Source organism: Loxodonta africana, chromosome 4 (assembly GCF_030014295.1).
Source record: "Loxodonta africana isolate mLoxAfr1 chromosome 4, mLoxAfr1.hap2, whole genome shotgun sequence".
NCBI lineage: Eukaryota > Metazoa > Chordata > Mammalia > Proboscidea > Elephantidae > Loxodonta > Loxodonta africana.
In genome coordinates, this window is record NC_087345.1 from 114,988,699 (window position 1) to 115,004,783 (window position 16,085).

Consider the following 16,085-nt stretch of genomic DNA (forward strand, 5'->3'; position numbering starts at 1 on the left):
TTTGGAACATTTCATACATTAACCTAATTGAAGTGACACCTTCTCCGTTCCTCATCCTACTACATGCCTTTCCCGTAGCATCTTTGTTGACATGAGTCAGTTAAAAAATTCATAGGAATGGCAGATAACCAATAAGACAGAGTTGTGAGTCATTATCATAGAAAGTGTAGAGGCAGGATTATTACCTATTAATGAGGTTTTTGATTTCAGTTTAGTTTCAGTGCAGGAAAGGTAAAACGTATGTGTATAGCTTAATTGATTTTTGAAGTAGTTCTTTTGGTTGTTGTATACTAAGCTATAGTTGTAATGTTAGTTAACATTTATTAGATGCTACTATGTTCTCAGTACTACTTCAAGTGCTTTACATAATTTATCTGATTTAATTATCACAACAACTATGTAAGTGCAATTATTATCCCCTCTTATGGATAAGTAAATTGAAGCACAAGAGCGGTTAGATTATTTGCCAAAGGTTATATAACTAGTAAGTGATGGAGTCAAGTTGTATGACATTAAATTATTATTTATTTTTATTAACAAAACACGAGAGATATTTTCTTCATAATTCCTTGTAATTAATTTTTGAAATGCTACTCTCAACTTATGTTATTTTTTGTTGATATATAATATTTGATACCAGAACGAAACAAATAGTTATAATCTGTGTAAGAAAGTGCACTTCCTTTGTGAGTGAAGAGGAAGTAGACAAAACAACCATTTACTCCATCACTCACAAGTTATACCTATCATGTAGTGGAGATTTACATGGAGAAAATACAGAGCTTTGTTGTGAGAAGTGATCCCACAGTTACTGATGTGTAGCAGTTATACCATATTGATTGTGGAATATATAACCATGTAATGAAAAAATTATTCTTATAACATGTGGTATATGATTGGGTATAATTGAACAGGTGTGTTAATTTCACATTGTACAAAAAGAAAATTTAAATCTCTAACGATTGGTATTACATATTCCAAAAACTGATTGCACATTAAAAATTTCAAAACTTGAGTCAGCAGTCCAAAGTTACTATGTATTTATTTTTCTGTTAACAAGCCCTTATTAACTTTCAAGTGGAAACAAACAAATATTTTGGAAGTACTAAAAGTAAAGTATGTCCAGAGCTTAATTCACTTCAGGCAATTGCATGTAAAAATAAGGCTTATTGAAATCCTAATGCTTGGAAATTTCAGATGTGTTTCTGTAGTATGTGTTGCGGTGTGTATTATTTTTTAACATTTCCTAGAAGAACTTGACATTTTCCATAGCAGATTAGCTGTAGTGCTTATTTAATGGGACTGTTACATGGTCTTCTGTCCTTCCATGCATAAATAACTTTCCAGATGTGTAAAAGTTTTTATATTTCTTCCATTGCATTGTTTAATATTTGTCCCCAAATGTGGTCTAAACATGCAGGTATTGTCAACGTGAATTGAACTCTTACTGTTATGTGATGTCTGGAGTTAGGCTCACCTCCCCAATAAAAATAGATGATCTTATTATCAGTGGTAGAATAGTTTAAAGGCAACATATTGAATTGTATTTAGCTCTTTGAAGGAAAATGTAAGTTGTATTTATTCTTCAGTTTCATGGGGCTATCAGGTGAAAGGTTCTAAGGGGAGAATATTGATTAACATACCTAATACTAACCACTGGGACATATCGTATAATTATTAACTTAAACAAGATGAGTTTTATTGTAAGAACTTAGGGGTTATGAGGTATATTGAAGAAAGCACTGGAATGGGAACTAGGCTTCAAGTCCTGCCTTGTAATTGATTAGCTATGTGAGTTTAGACAAGTTAGCTAACATCTCTAGTTTATTTCAGTCTGTTGAAGGAGGAGATTGGTCTAGATCAGTATTACCCAAATTATATTGAGCAAAACAGTACTCTCCCAACAGTAACACTCTTGGTCAGATACAATACTATATAATCCATAATTTACTTAAAGATTAGCAGTCTGCTAGCATATAAAAAGATCTAAGTCTTGTAAAAAAATATATCTAAATTTGTTTATTGTTAATTAGATTGATGTGAAAATGGAATGCTTATTTTACTTGTTTTATATTTAGTTTTAAGTAACCAAACCATTTTACTTCTGATACATGTTTTAGTAAATTACTTTTATGAAATGCTTACTAAATAATATCAAAAGATTTCTTCCAGCTCAAAAATTCTGATTTTATGATATGAACACTATCCATATGCTTTAGCTGCTTGACTTCAAAGGAGGTATTGACATATTTTGAAGTTCAGCCATACCGTTGTTTCTTCCCAAAGAGGACACTCATTCCTAAACGTGTATCTTATCACATGTCAGGAATAACAGAGATTAGTTTAAGCTACAAAATTAAAGTATAAACAGTAGATTTGGTATGATCTAACTCCTGGGACTTTGTTTAAAAAGTCAAATATTATACATATGTGTTTTTTGTTCATTCAGCTTTTCAGTGAGCTCTGCCACAGCAGCTCAAGGGAGATTAAGGGAGGGGGGGACTACATAAACACAAAGCAAAAACCTGAGCTTGTGTGTAAAGCTACTGCACTGGAGCGAATGTGGTTTAATTCTTGCACTGGCAGCTTGTTGGAGAATTACAATATGTTGGCATGAGTCTCTGGGTCTCATTGTTCCAGATGAGGGAGTCAATCTTAAGAGTGTTTGGCACTGAAGGGAAAAAGGAGTGAGAGTTATAGGGAATGAACAGGCACTAAAGAGGCAGGATGCTGTCTTAACAATGGCTGGCACAGTTGGGGGGGCTATTCACTGGTGGAGATTGCCACAGGCATTGATGTGAAGAAGCATATGTGAGCAAAAGAGGCAAGGGTAAGAAGGAAAAGCAAGAAAATATATAAAAAGGTTCTTGATAGCAGAGACAGAAGTAATCCATTTAGATTCATCTTAATATTAATGTGTTGACTAATGAAGGATATCTTTCTTTTATCTCTAATTTATCTTATGGCTTATTTCTTAGCTTTTATTTTATTTTCTCTTTAAAAATACATACGTATTTGCCTTTGCCCTGAATCAAGTACCTAGTTTCACACTGCATCTATTTCACTTTGTAGCTAGGTGATGTTGAGCAACGTATCTTTCAGGCCTTAGTTTCCTCATCTGCTAAATGGATATAATAGTAATATATGCCATTGACAGAATTATTGTATCTGATAGAATAGCATCCTGTAAATTGATATCTATGCAAATAATTATTATTAATATTATCTCTTACATTTATTTTAATAAAGGAATCCTGTCTTAGTTATCTAGTGCTGCTATAACAGAAATACCACAAGTGAATGGCTTTAACAAACAGAAATTTTTTCTCTCACAATCTGGGATGTTAGAAGTCTGAATTCAGGGAGCCAGCTCCAGAGAAAGGCTTTCTCTCTCTGTCAGCTCTGGGGGAGAGTCCTTGTCATCAATCTTCCTCTGGTGTAGGGGCTTCTCAGTGCAGGGACCCTGGATCCAAATGATGTACTGTGCTTATAGCGCTTTTTTCTTGGTGATACAGGTCCCTCTCCCCTCTACTCACTTCTCTTTTTTATAGCTTAAAGGGGATTCACTCAAAATACAGCCTAATCGTGTAGATTGTGTCCTGCCTCATTAACATAAGTGCTTCTAATTCTGCCTCATTTACATCATAGAGGTTAGGATTTATAACACATGGGATAATTACATCAGCGCACAAAATGTAGAACAAATACATAATACTGGAAATCAAGGCCTAGCCAAGTTGACACTCATTTTGGGAAGACACAATTCAATCCATAACAGATCCCTAGTTCTTTTTTTGAAGATAATCATGATTTTCCAGTGCTTGGAATAAGTTAACTTCAGGAGAAGTGAATCTCAGTAGAATCTTTAAAAATGTTTCAATTAAAAATATGACATGTCTTAACATGACAATTATGTATGTTACAGAATTTGAACTTTTGAACATTCGCAAACTACTACAATCCTACAATCTATTTTACTCCATCAGTACTTAAGCAGCATTTATAATTGTGTCAAATTTCACTTTACTCATATTCACACATTATATTATAAATATTGGGAGTTTGACATTTCATCTTTTACATTTCTACTCATGATTTTCTATGGGATCTTTACTATTTTTAAAGAAGTTAAATCATTGGTACATGTCCATCTATTACGTTCATTAGTCTGAGATCATTTTTTGCCACTCGTTCATGAATTATTGATGGAAACAAATTGAGTTGGTAGCAGTTGGTAGAATACTGGATGTGGATTTGCTCAAAGTGCTTTGTTTTACAGAAATTCAGATAGAGAGGTAAAGTGGGTGCAGTGATGTGCTTAAGGTCACTGAGTTAGCCAGTGGCAAAGTCTGGAGATCCCAGGTTATTTGATTTATATCCTAACAGTTCTTACATGATATATTAAAAAAAAAAAAAAAAGTGGGATCCATGTTATTGTATATATTTGCTGTATGAATATTATACATCTTTGTTTATAGATCATAGGTTTTCTTTAAATTGTCCAGAATTCTGAACAGCAGAGTCATATAGTGGACTATATCCTGAGGAAAATGAGAATTTAAAGAAATACTGGCTTTTAATCCCACCACAGTTGCTCATAGGTACCCGTTACCCTGGGAAATTTGATTCATCCTTCAAGCTTTTACTTCATCCTCCAATGAAGTTAATGGCAATAGTTTTTCCTACCATACAGGATTGTTTTGCAAATGAAATGAGGTAATGTGTGTGTACTAGAAAGAGCAAAGTTTTTAGGACCTAGTAGGGTGAATTTAGCTCTACATCGAGAAAGTAAAGATATTTCCCTAAGCTTTAGTTTCTGAAACTATTAAACAGATGTAAAAAACAATCTGTCAAGTCACTCCTGACTCATGGCGACCCCATGTGTGTCAGAGTAGAACTGTGCTCCATACATTTTTCAGTGGCTGATTTTTTGGAAGTAGATTCTTAGGCCTTTCTTCTGAGGCTCCTCTGGGTGGACTCGAACCTCCAAACTTTCAGTTAGCTGCAGAGCAAGTTAACTGCGACCCAGGGACTTCAAAACAGATGTACCAGTATCTACTCCAGAAGATTATTGTGAGAAGTTTGAGATACCACAAGCAAGTGACCTGATATACTACTTAGCACCTAGCCCTCAAAATAGTAGCTATCATTATCATTTCCATTGTCCACAAGAGCATTAGGAGTTTGTAGGGAGAAAAAGCTTTGTTCAAACCTCAGCTCTGCCTGTTACAGTTTGTGAAACATCACTTCACCTTTTTCTTCTTTTCTTTAAACCTGTAAAAAAAGGTATAATAACCTAACTCAAGTCCTTAGGTGGTTGGTATGATTAAATGACAGAAACAGGTAAAAGCATCTAGCATAGTTTCTGGCACCTAGGCTACTCAATAAATGTTTACTGAGTCTAAATTTAAAGTGTATGTCTCATCCAAATTGCAAGTATTAGTGTCTTTATTTGTCCATAAACGGGACAACCCTGAGCTAGATGTGTTTCTGATTTTACATTTTCCAAATAACTTGGACTTAAGTTACTTATTTTCAGTAGTGCATGTTAAAAGTCAGGTATTTGAAAAGGGTGGCTCTGTATTGGAGCCTTGTATCTTTATGCTAGTAATAAAGAGGCCAAGAATGGTCTACAGGTTTCAGAAATCTGGCTGCTGTTCCTTTAACTCTGCAACTTAGACAGAAGACTTCTGTTTCTTTATGAGCACACTACAGTGAATATTTTGTCTAGCTGCAGGGGAAAAGCTTTGTCATGGACTTTGCAGACAATAGCCTTAAAAGTAAAATGGTCTGCTTTTGGTGCTGGGAGGTTCAGGAGCCTATTGTTAGTGCACAATGGATTTCTATTGCTGCATTCCTGCTTTGCAGAGGTTTGTTAGCTTTTAATGACTGACAGTACTCTATTGCAAATACCATATTGGCTTGCCGGTTTATGTAGAGTGCTGGAAAAAAAAGAAACGGTGGTGTTGATTTGACCTACTCTGATATGGTTTAAAAAATTATTTCTTTCACAAAGCGCTTACTTGGAATATAGACACGTTGGAAACTCTGACAGGTTTTAAAATTTACTTTTAAAGCCCCAGTGAACAAACATATTGATTACAATAAGAAGATCTAATGTTTTATTACTCGTAGTATTGCCTTTATTTTCAAAACATTATGGTATAAAAATAAGGATATCAAAAAAATAAGAATTATTTAGTACCTTTTTTCGTTAAGTGTGAAGATAGAAACATATTTTGTTATAAAGGAAAAAAACATTTCACACATTCCATAGGTAAACCTGTACCTAGTAGTTGTGGTATGGGATCTGTATTTTCACCTATACATAAAGGCCACGTAAAGCCAGTGGTCATTCAGAGCTTTACATCATTTTACTCTCCATGAATTTTTGACGTCTGAGAGAGAAGTGTTCCATATCGTTGTAGTTTTTCCGAGGAAAACTGCTCCTCAGCTTTGTTGAAAACTCCACACAGGCTTTGTGACTCTGGTGACTTATGGGAGTAAGATTGGGCCCTGAAAACACTAGATTGCATTAGCTAAAGACGATGAGGAAGGCCTCTTAAAATGCATTCTACTGTGGGGAAAATTAACCAGTTTCTAATAATCTTATGGTCTCTAGGCCAGACGGTCCCTTTGATAAGTTAACATGTACTCCCTTTATGCTCCTAGTAGGGGGTAAACAAATGCCTGAACAAACACAAATACACATAAACACCAATGTGGAGAATGGCAGTGTATGTCTTAGATCTAGATAATAAGTGTGGGTATTGTTATTTAGATGGCACATACTGGGACACTTATCTTTTAGTACAAACCATTTTCTAACTGAATGCAGTGCTAATCGTGGGATTGAAAGCCATTGTAATTGTGTACCCATCTAAATGCTGACAAGAATATACAATTACATTGTTTGGAACTGAGTTTAATGTTTGGGAGTTTTATTAGCATTTATATTTACTTATATGTTCAAATTCGAAACAAAGGGAGAGGTGAAAAACCATGGCCTATCTAGACAAAAATATCAAACCAAAGCATAACCTCGCTCTCTAAAACGTGTGTGCCCCTTCCCAGCATAACCCAGCATAGAGCCTTTTAAAAGAGTGTGATACAAATCTGAAATAAGCAAATAATAGGTTTCCTTGTAGGCATTACCTTCTTCTCTAGATTTTGCAATTTTTTAAAGCTTCTTATAGTTCAAGTTTCTTTTTTTTTTTTTTTTAAATGTTTGAGGTACTGGCAAATCTTTCTACAGTGTGCTTGTATGCTTACCACCATACAATGTTAAACACATATTATAAAGTGGATGTAATTGTAAACACACAGAGGGATATAATTACATGTAGAGATTTAAGAGCTAATTCTTTGCCTTTTTTTTCTGCTCTGCATTTTATCAACATAATTATTTTTTGACTGCAGACTAACACTCTGAAATTGACAAGCATCCGTTATAGCTGGAATTTGTTCACCAAATTGAAAAACAATGAACTGCAGGTTTATATGTACCCATTGTCGTAAAGAATTAGTATGGCTCTGTTCCGCAAGGGGGAAAAGCTAATGATTTTGAAACAGCAGGTGACAAAACACATTCTTTTTTCCTCCCCTCTTATCAGTTTGTTGATGAAGTCATTATGGACTGGGGCCCAGATAGGGATGGCCTTATTTTTAGCAGATAGACTTTTAATGAGCTGTATTGTAAAGATAGTCGTGTTGATTTGCTTACATTTTTTTGTGTGTGTATGTGTCTTCTTTACTTAGAAACCCCCAGTATTGAAAAGCTACTCTCAAAGGACTGGAAAGACAAGCTTCTTGCAATGGGATCAGGGAATTTTGGCGAAATAAAAGGTAATGTGTATAATGATTTTGATTCAAAATTTAGAAATATGAATGGTGATAAAGTGTTTTTACTTCGCTCCTCCCTTCTCGTCTCATGCATTTTCTGTGGGTGTTTCCTCTTTTTAGCTTGAAAAGGGATGTATCAGGGTTCTTACTTTCTCTGTGTACCTTGTAGAATAAATGGTGTGTTGTCTTAACAGAATAACCCCATTATATCTTTAATATACTTTGGTTTTCATGATTTCTTTTTTCATTTAAATGGTTTATCCTATATGTAGGAATGTACCTTTAGCAAGGTTAAAAACTGCATCTTATGAGATGATTTTATACATTCTGCCTATCGGAAGTAAACAGATACAGAATGGACAGTTAAGCACCGAAATAATGAATGAGGAAGGCATAATAAAGTGTCGTTTTACACTCACAAGTATAACATTTTTGGTTTTTTTGTTTTGTTTTTGAATCTGTAATTACATACAACTAAGAAAAAAATTTTATATGGGTTTCAGAAGATACTGAATGTTCACATTTTAAGAAACTTTTACTGTTGACAGGGGGAGATCTTATTTTCTCATGTGAAAATAGAATCAGATGTCATGTTTCAATTAACTTAAAAGCATTTTTTCTCAGGGCATAGTAGACAATCTATAGATTTCTATTTTTTGCCAATAGGGCACTTATGATTCTGAGTTTTAAAGGAGGTTTAATTTTGAGGAAAAAAGAAAAACATCAAGATACTCCTCAGTGTTGAAACATTTAGTTATATATTACTGTGTATATTTTGATAGAGATTAAATATGTGTTTAACCGTACTAGATTTCTATTACTATGTATGTAGAAGTATAAATGTGTGTATGTGCTCTGCATGTGTTCTCCCAATAGAGGGGCAACTGTCTCTCTTAAGCCTCTACTACCTCAAAGCATCCTGGAGAAAGGCAAAAAATAGAGTCAGTCTTCTCAAATGTTTGGCCTCCATGATACCTAATGTCTGGGTGTTTGGAAACGTCCAGAAAACGTTTGCCTGAATATTTCACTTAACATTCAGAACCTTGGAGTTACATATAGTAAGCTGTGATTAGGTGTGAATGGGTGGTGGGAGAATGAATGGGTGCTAATCAAGAAATTTGGTAACCAAAATCTACAGTGAAAAAAAAATCAAATTCAAATGTATAATGATTGATGTGCCTTAAAGAGCTTAAGGAGCCCTGGTGGTGCAGTGGTTAAGCACTTGGCTGCTAACTGAAAGGTCAGCAGTTGGAATCGACCAGCCTGTGGCAGTCTGCTTCCATAAAGATTTACAGCCTTGGAAACCCTATGGGGCAGTTCTACTCTGTCTCGTAGGGTCTCTATGAATCGGAATCATCTTGACAGCAATGGGTTTTTGGGTTTAAAAGGCTTAAAGACAAAGTTTAAGGAGAACTGAGTAGTTTCATTTTCTGAAGCAGCAGGCCCTTTAATATTATTTTGATTGATTTTAACCCATTTGCACTTGAGGTATAGAATTGCATTCTCCAAGGTTCTTTATTCTCCTCTGACCTAGGTAATAACAGAGTAAAAGCAGAGACCACCTTTTCCAAGCTTTTTGATCTCATTTCATTGGAGGACATTTTTCCCCTCCCTTGTTTTTCTTCACAAGTCAAACTTAAAAGCAGCAAAGGCAGTGATGATAAGCTTAGAGGAAAGAAGCTCAGCTGTCCTTTCAGGCTTGCCTGGGGGTTAGTTTAAGAAGCTACAGTACAGTCACAAAAGAAGTTTCTGTCTTTAATTTTGAGTTTTTAAGCTTCACATTCAGAGCACAAGTTTGGTTATTGTTCTCTGGTTCAGTTAAAAAAGCTGTTTTCTGATGCGTTTTAAAAGCAACTGTAGGTCTTTCTTCTGTTGGGGGCATGGTTATTAGGTGTTAGGATCAGGTTTGGCAGTAAACTGGGAAAATACGAGCTGGGTTATTTTTCCTACTGACTGCCCGTGACAGTTGCAATTACTATCCATTGTTCATAGGTGGCTAGAAAGTAGAGAGGATACAATAGTGTGTTGCCCTCTGGGGGTAAATGAATTTGACTTAAAGGTTCTTAGGGGGTCAGGCACAGTGATTATGTCATGCCCAAGAATGTGGTTTTCTTGCCACCCCAGAAGAAGTTAGACATGAACAATGGCTGAGCTGTTCGGCAGCTATTTTAACGAGGCAAATAAAGGTGTAAGTCTCCTGTACACTTATACTGTTTTTTTTGGGGGGGGGGGGAGGATAAGTGTGAGTTTTTTAAAATCTTAAAATACTAACTTATTCAACTATGGATGATAGAAATTTATTTAATATATTTAAATAGATCCCTTCCATATATTTGGATGCTTACAGCCTTTGTTGTATTTACAGTCTTCTTGTGGATTGAAAGGTTTTTTTTTTTTAATTCCATTTAAACGTTTGAACTGGCCAATTTTCTTTTAATAAGTTGCAAGAAATGTGTGTGCGTGTGTGCGCATGCACGTGCACGCATGTGCATCCTTTCATAAATTTTTAGGGCTGTAGCCAGGTTTTTTTATTTTTTTTGGCAAGTTAAGACTGAGCTCATAAGTACGAAGTTGTTATCAGTAAGTTAATTTCAGGATACTTGGGCAAATATTAAAAATTATAGCTTGGTAAAGTTTCAAAACATTTTTTTACTCTTGCTTAAAAAGCAAAAATGATAAATTTTTTAAATGGGAGAAGTAAATAGCATTTGATTTACACAGTTTAACTGTCAATAAAGTGTTGTCATAGCCACTTAAAATCAATCTCATTTTTCAAGAAACAACATGAGCTAGTAAAGGTCACCCACTTCTAAAAGCATATATTTGTTTTTCATGTTAGATTATATTCCCTGTTAGAATTTATACCATTATACGCTCTGGTAGGAAACCCTGGTAGCATAGTGGTTAAGTGCTGCGGCTGCTGACCAAAAGGTCGGCAGTTCGGATCCACCAGGCGCTCCTTGGAAACTCTGTGGGGCAGTTCTAGTCTGTCCTATAGGGTCGCTATGAGTCAGAATCGACTCGACGGCAGTGGGTGGGTTTTTATGCTCTGGTACTTTGGAAATATGAAATAATTAGGTTTTAAAGTTGCACTAGAAACATCTAATGAACACACAAAAAAGAAGACCAGAACCAGTTTTGCAGAATAAAACAGTATGACTAAAAGGCTATGCCAAAAGCAAACGGTCAGTATATATTATAAGCTGATTTGCTGCCTGAAGGAATTATTCGTCTCTTCTTTCCTAATCTGCCGTAGAGTGTAACTGGCCAGTTTACAGGTTTTTGCTCTTAACTATAGCGGAAGCATGAGAAACAGTTGTATGAAAGGTGAAGACCTAGATTTTACAGTCTCACAGTTAGTGAGAAGGGACAGCAATAGTACTTGTGCCCCAGCTGGTGACCAAGAGTGTTACACATTTTCTCAGCTAGCATGAAATTCCGTTACACTGAAGGTCAGGTCATTTCATTGGCATTTTACCTGAGGACAGTATCTGGGGAACCATGGTAGCTTTGACTAATCTAAACAGATCATTTGTTTTTCAACAAAGTAATCACAAAATTTGTATTTTGCCGACTTAATATTTGTTTTAGAATTACAACACAAACAACTGCATGTAAAATTCTCCCATAAATATTTCTGTCTTGATGTCTTGGTGAGGTTATAAAAGTAGGGCAATGTCTGGGAGGTTTTCTGGCTGGGTCACTTAGAAAAGTCTAGCCCAGTCTTTCTACCTGCCTTTTGTGAAGAGTTCTGTATAGAGCCTGGACTGTGTGCCATTGGTAGCCCTGATCGACTCTCCTCACCATGCTCAGAGCGCAGCGCTTCTTACAGGACTAAAATTAATTCAGGCCTGCAGAAGTGTTGTATCTGATGTTATGGAAAAATAACAGCTGCATTTGGTATAATAAAAAATTGACTCTTTTTGAAAGCTGTAATCTTGTTCTTTCTAGAAGATAGGACAGAAGGTCAAATACCAAACAGCTCTAGAACTGTCAATAGCCAATTTAAAAATGTAATCCATTCAGCAATACTATAGCCTTTGCGAGCTCATGAATTAAAGACATATGCTATGTAGATTCATTCAGTGTGTAGATTAAAATGGATAATATCTGAGGTGACATGTACAATTTTGAGATAAAAGAGGTATGTAGATTCAGTATGTGGCATGAAAGGATCATTCTTTTTAAGATGACATTAGGTGATTTGAAAAGAACCAGGCTTAGAATAGGAATCAGATTCCAAGTAGTAAATCTAGTGAGGGATCCTTGGCAAATTTAAACCACAGAACCTCAATTGCAGCATTTAGATATGTAATGGGTTATATCACTTTGAAAATTGTGGCTGCAACAATGGGCTCAAGCATAACAATTGTGAGGATGGTGAAGGACTGGGCATGGTTTTATTCTGTTCTACATAGGGTCACTGTGAGTCGGAACTTGACGGCATCTAACAACAACACTTAATAAGAAATTAAAGAAAGACTACTGGCACACAGCATGATAAGTTTTCAAAGTAAGTTTTACAATGTCTATAAAAGCCAAAAGTGACTTTTCAAACCAGTGACTTGCTGTTTCTCAGAATGCCAGCATCCTCGTGCCAATGTATAAAACCAGCAAGTGTTGAGAAGAGAACACTCAGCCACTTACAGATCTCACTTGATCTGTAAATTGATGATGCAGCCTGTCAATAAAAAAGTCAACATGACTTTTAAAAATGTGTATTTAATAATTGTATATTTTAAACCTAATGAGAATAACTCAACTCTTATTTACTCTGGGTTTTATATTTGGGAAAAAAAATTCTCCTTAACAGTTTTTTTTCCATTTAAAAATATGTTCATTCATTTAACAAATATTTATTCATTCAAGGGGGTGTAAAGGTTCTAAAATTAAAATATTTAAAAAGACATGATTTGTTTTCTTGAAAGCATGATCTCCAAAGCTATTGAAAAGTTACCCAGACCTTTGGATAATGCAATTAACCTAAGACATTTTCCCGTTTTAAACTAACATTTCTCTTAGTTGGGAAGAATGGTGTAGTCAAAAAGATTTTTTTGTCATGTAGCTCTAATTCTTCCAAGTACCTGTGGTTTGAGCGTTTGGAAATCATTGCCACCTCTTTTGATTTATTTACTCTCCTGTTCATTTTTTTAGAAGTTGTATTTTACTGCTGATTACCTGTCTATGTGGCAAGCAATTATTAGAAGAAATTTTCCTTAGAAAATTATTATAGCAAAATCACTTTATTCCCATTTTACAAATGAAGAAATTGAGACTCAGATTAATTATCCAAAACCACATAAGTTAGTTGTGGCAGAGTAAAGATTTCAAAGTAATTCTTCCTGGCTTCAAAGATTGCGCTCCTTACATGGTGCTTGGCTGTTCAAAAAAATTGGACTGGGTGATTTTAAAACTCCTTTAAAATTTTAAAACATTTCCACACTTAGCACACCTGGGTGAAGAGCCCTGCTGATTTGCCCCCATGATATTTTGTGCTTAGATTTGTCCCTAGCATAAGGGCACTGTTTATATTGTTAGCCTGTTTACATATTTACCTTCCTCCCCCTTGTAGACTAATTATCCTAGTGCTGGGCCAAAGTTAGGAATTTAGTACATGCTGGTTGAACAAATGACAAATAAAGAATACAATGTTTTGAGATGACTATTGTTGACTATGTTGAAGTCCATAAATGCAGCAAGTGTAATATGATATTAATGAAAAAAAACTGATTTTTACATTTTTCTTATTGTGATGATAATATATACAACAAAACATCTGTCAGTTTAACAATTGCTATATGTATAATAGCAGAGCCCTGATGGCGCAGTGGTTAAGAGCTCAGCTGCTAACCAAAAGGTCAGCAGTTTGAATCTTCGAAACCCTATCGAGCAGTTCTGTTCTGTCCTATAGGGTTACTATGAGTCAGAATCAACCTGATGGCAAAGGGCTTTTTTTTTTTTTTTGTATGTATGTATATTCATGGATGTTTATATTCTTCATATTATGCAACCACTATTGGTATCCTTTTCCAAATTATTGCACCACTATTAATATAAAGTCAATGCTCCCTAAGAAAAAACTCCACCTTTCCACCTTCCTCCTACCCCTGGTAACCACTAATAATCTTTGGTTTCTGTATATTTGTTCATTTCCTGTAAGGGAGATCATATTGTATTTGGCCTTTTGCGACTGGCTCTTTTTGCTCAACGTAATGTTTTTAAGGTTCACCCATGTTGTAGCATGCATCAGGACCTTATTTACCTTTATGGCTGAGTAATATTCCATTACGTATATACCATATTTTATTTATTCATTCACCTGTCGATGGACATTTTCAGTTGTTTCCACCTTTGGCTGTTGATAAGTGCTGCAAGAACACTGATTTACAGGATTCTGTTTGCCTTTGTGCTTCTACTTCTTTTGGATATATACCTAGGATTAGAATTGCTGGGTCATGTGGTAGTTCTGTGTTCATCTTTTTTGAAGAACCGCTTGTTTCCCACAGCTGTGGTATTATTTTACATTTCCCCCAACAATGGGTGAGGGTCTTAGTTTCTCCACAATCTCACCAATATGTATTGTTTTCCTTTTTTGCCGTGTGGCTTTGTGGTTTTTACATTTTCAGTACAATATCCAAGTGAGTCGATAGAACAGTCTTGGGGAAAGTTCCTAAAATAACAATCTTCATTAAAAGGTAAAAAAGTTGTGATATTTCATAGAGCCATGCTTTTTAAAAAAAAGGTAGCAAGGATCACTTTTGCTTTCACTACAAAAGTAATAATGCACACATCTATTTCCTAATGTTCCCAAAACAAACATCAGCCCATCGATGGAGTAACCATGGTCAAGGCTATAGCCACTTGTCAGATATTTAATTTCACTCTAAAGGCAGTTTTTCCTTTAAGATTGATGGGATAGAAAGTGAGGCGGCGTCTTCTATGATTTCAGTGTTCAGGGCCGACACACTGAGGAGCTGGCATTTAAAATAATATCTGTATAAATTTGAAGTTTTTTTTTTTTGTTTGTTTGCTTAATTTCTTTCATTTCAACGTAAGTTCCATGAGGGAAGGCATCCTCTTCTGACATTTACACTTGTAACATCGAGAATTGTGTGAGTACATAGGAGTCGCTCTGTAAATATATGTCAAATGAATGAAAGAAAAAGCCAGTGGCGTGGCTTTTTGTGAGTGAACTCCTTCTCAATTAGGCATGATTTTTCTTCCTCAGTGGAAATTTGGCAATGTCTGGAGATATTTTTGTTGTCACTGCTGGGTTGGGGGGGGATGCTATGTGTGCTACTGGCATTGAATTGTTACATTAAAAACATCTTCCTTTAATATTAGGATTTTAATTACAACAGTCACGTAGTAACTCATTTTAGAATAAATGTTCCTCTCTAGTGATGGAATCCAAATATTTGATGTATAATAAATTATTAGCAAATACTGATTGCACATCTGCTCAGAGCATGGCTCATGGGTATAAGGCGTACAAGGCATGGTTTTTCTTGTATAAGTTTGTATTTAGAGGTTTTTTTTTTTTTTCTGATTTGTTCTCTAGCCTATGTAGAATACATTAGAAACTTTATTTCCATTCCAAATGGGCACATGAAAAATTATAAGCTGCTAACTATACCTACCACTTCCTAAAAATCTTGTGCTTCTTCAGCATAAATTGGTAGCGAGACGTGGAATGGGTTGGGGAAGGGTGACTGAGTTATAACAGAGTTTTCTATCTAATTACATATACAGGTGGCAAATCCATTATTAAAATAGTGCTTAGTGTCTTATATTTGAAGTGAAAATTATAATTAAAAAAGTGTGTTCTTTTCTACTGCTGGTGCTTTACCGTAGGGGTCTTGTCTATCCAGTGAGTTTTAAAAGAACGATTAAAAATGATACTGTTTCTGTTTCAATGAACTCACATTTCCTGTGTATCAAATGATTGTTGTAACCTAAGAAGATTCACTGGCATGTTTTAAATATTTTAGTGTACTATTTATTTTAAACGACTGCCATTACTTCTCCAAATCTTGGATTTATGTATAATCTCGGGTGTCCACAATGTGATCTGTTAGTTTGCCAACCACATTTAATTATTATTTAATTATTTTGTGTTAGCCTAAATTTGTGTTCTCAAACTTGAATATTTTCCCTGTTATCTATGTTTTATTTTTTAAGAGACCTTCTGAGTGACATATGGGAAAGTGGTCTGAAACTTGACTGATTAAACAGAATCTATT

General features: G+C 35.2%; 1 protein-coding gene across 9 annotated transcripts in view; it reads left to right on the forward strand.

The window, feature by feature from the left end:
- The window catches only part of SOX5 (SRY-box transcription factor 5), a 1,149,712-nt gene that overhangs the window by 906,976 nt on the left and 226,651 nt on the right, over positions 1-16,085 (forward strand). For all 9 annotated transcript variants that reach the window (XM_064284479.1, XM_064284485.1, XM_023554801.2 and 6 more), the window contains one exon: positions 7,759-7,845. In XM_064284479.1, the coding sequence (XP_064140549.1) occupies positions 7,759-7,845 (87 nt within the window). The remainder of the gene's footprint in view (positions 1-7,758; positions 7,846-16,085) is intronic.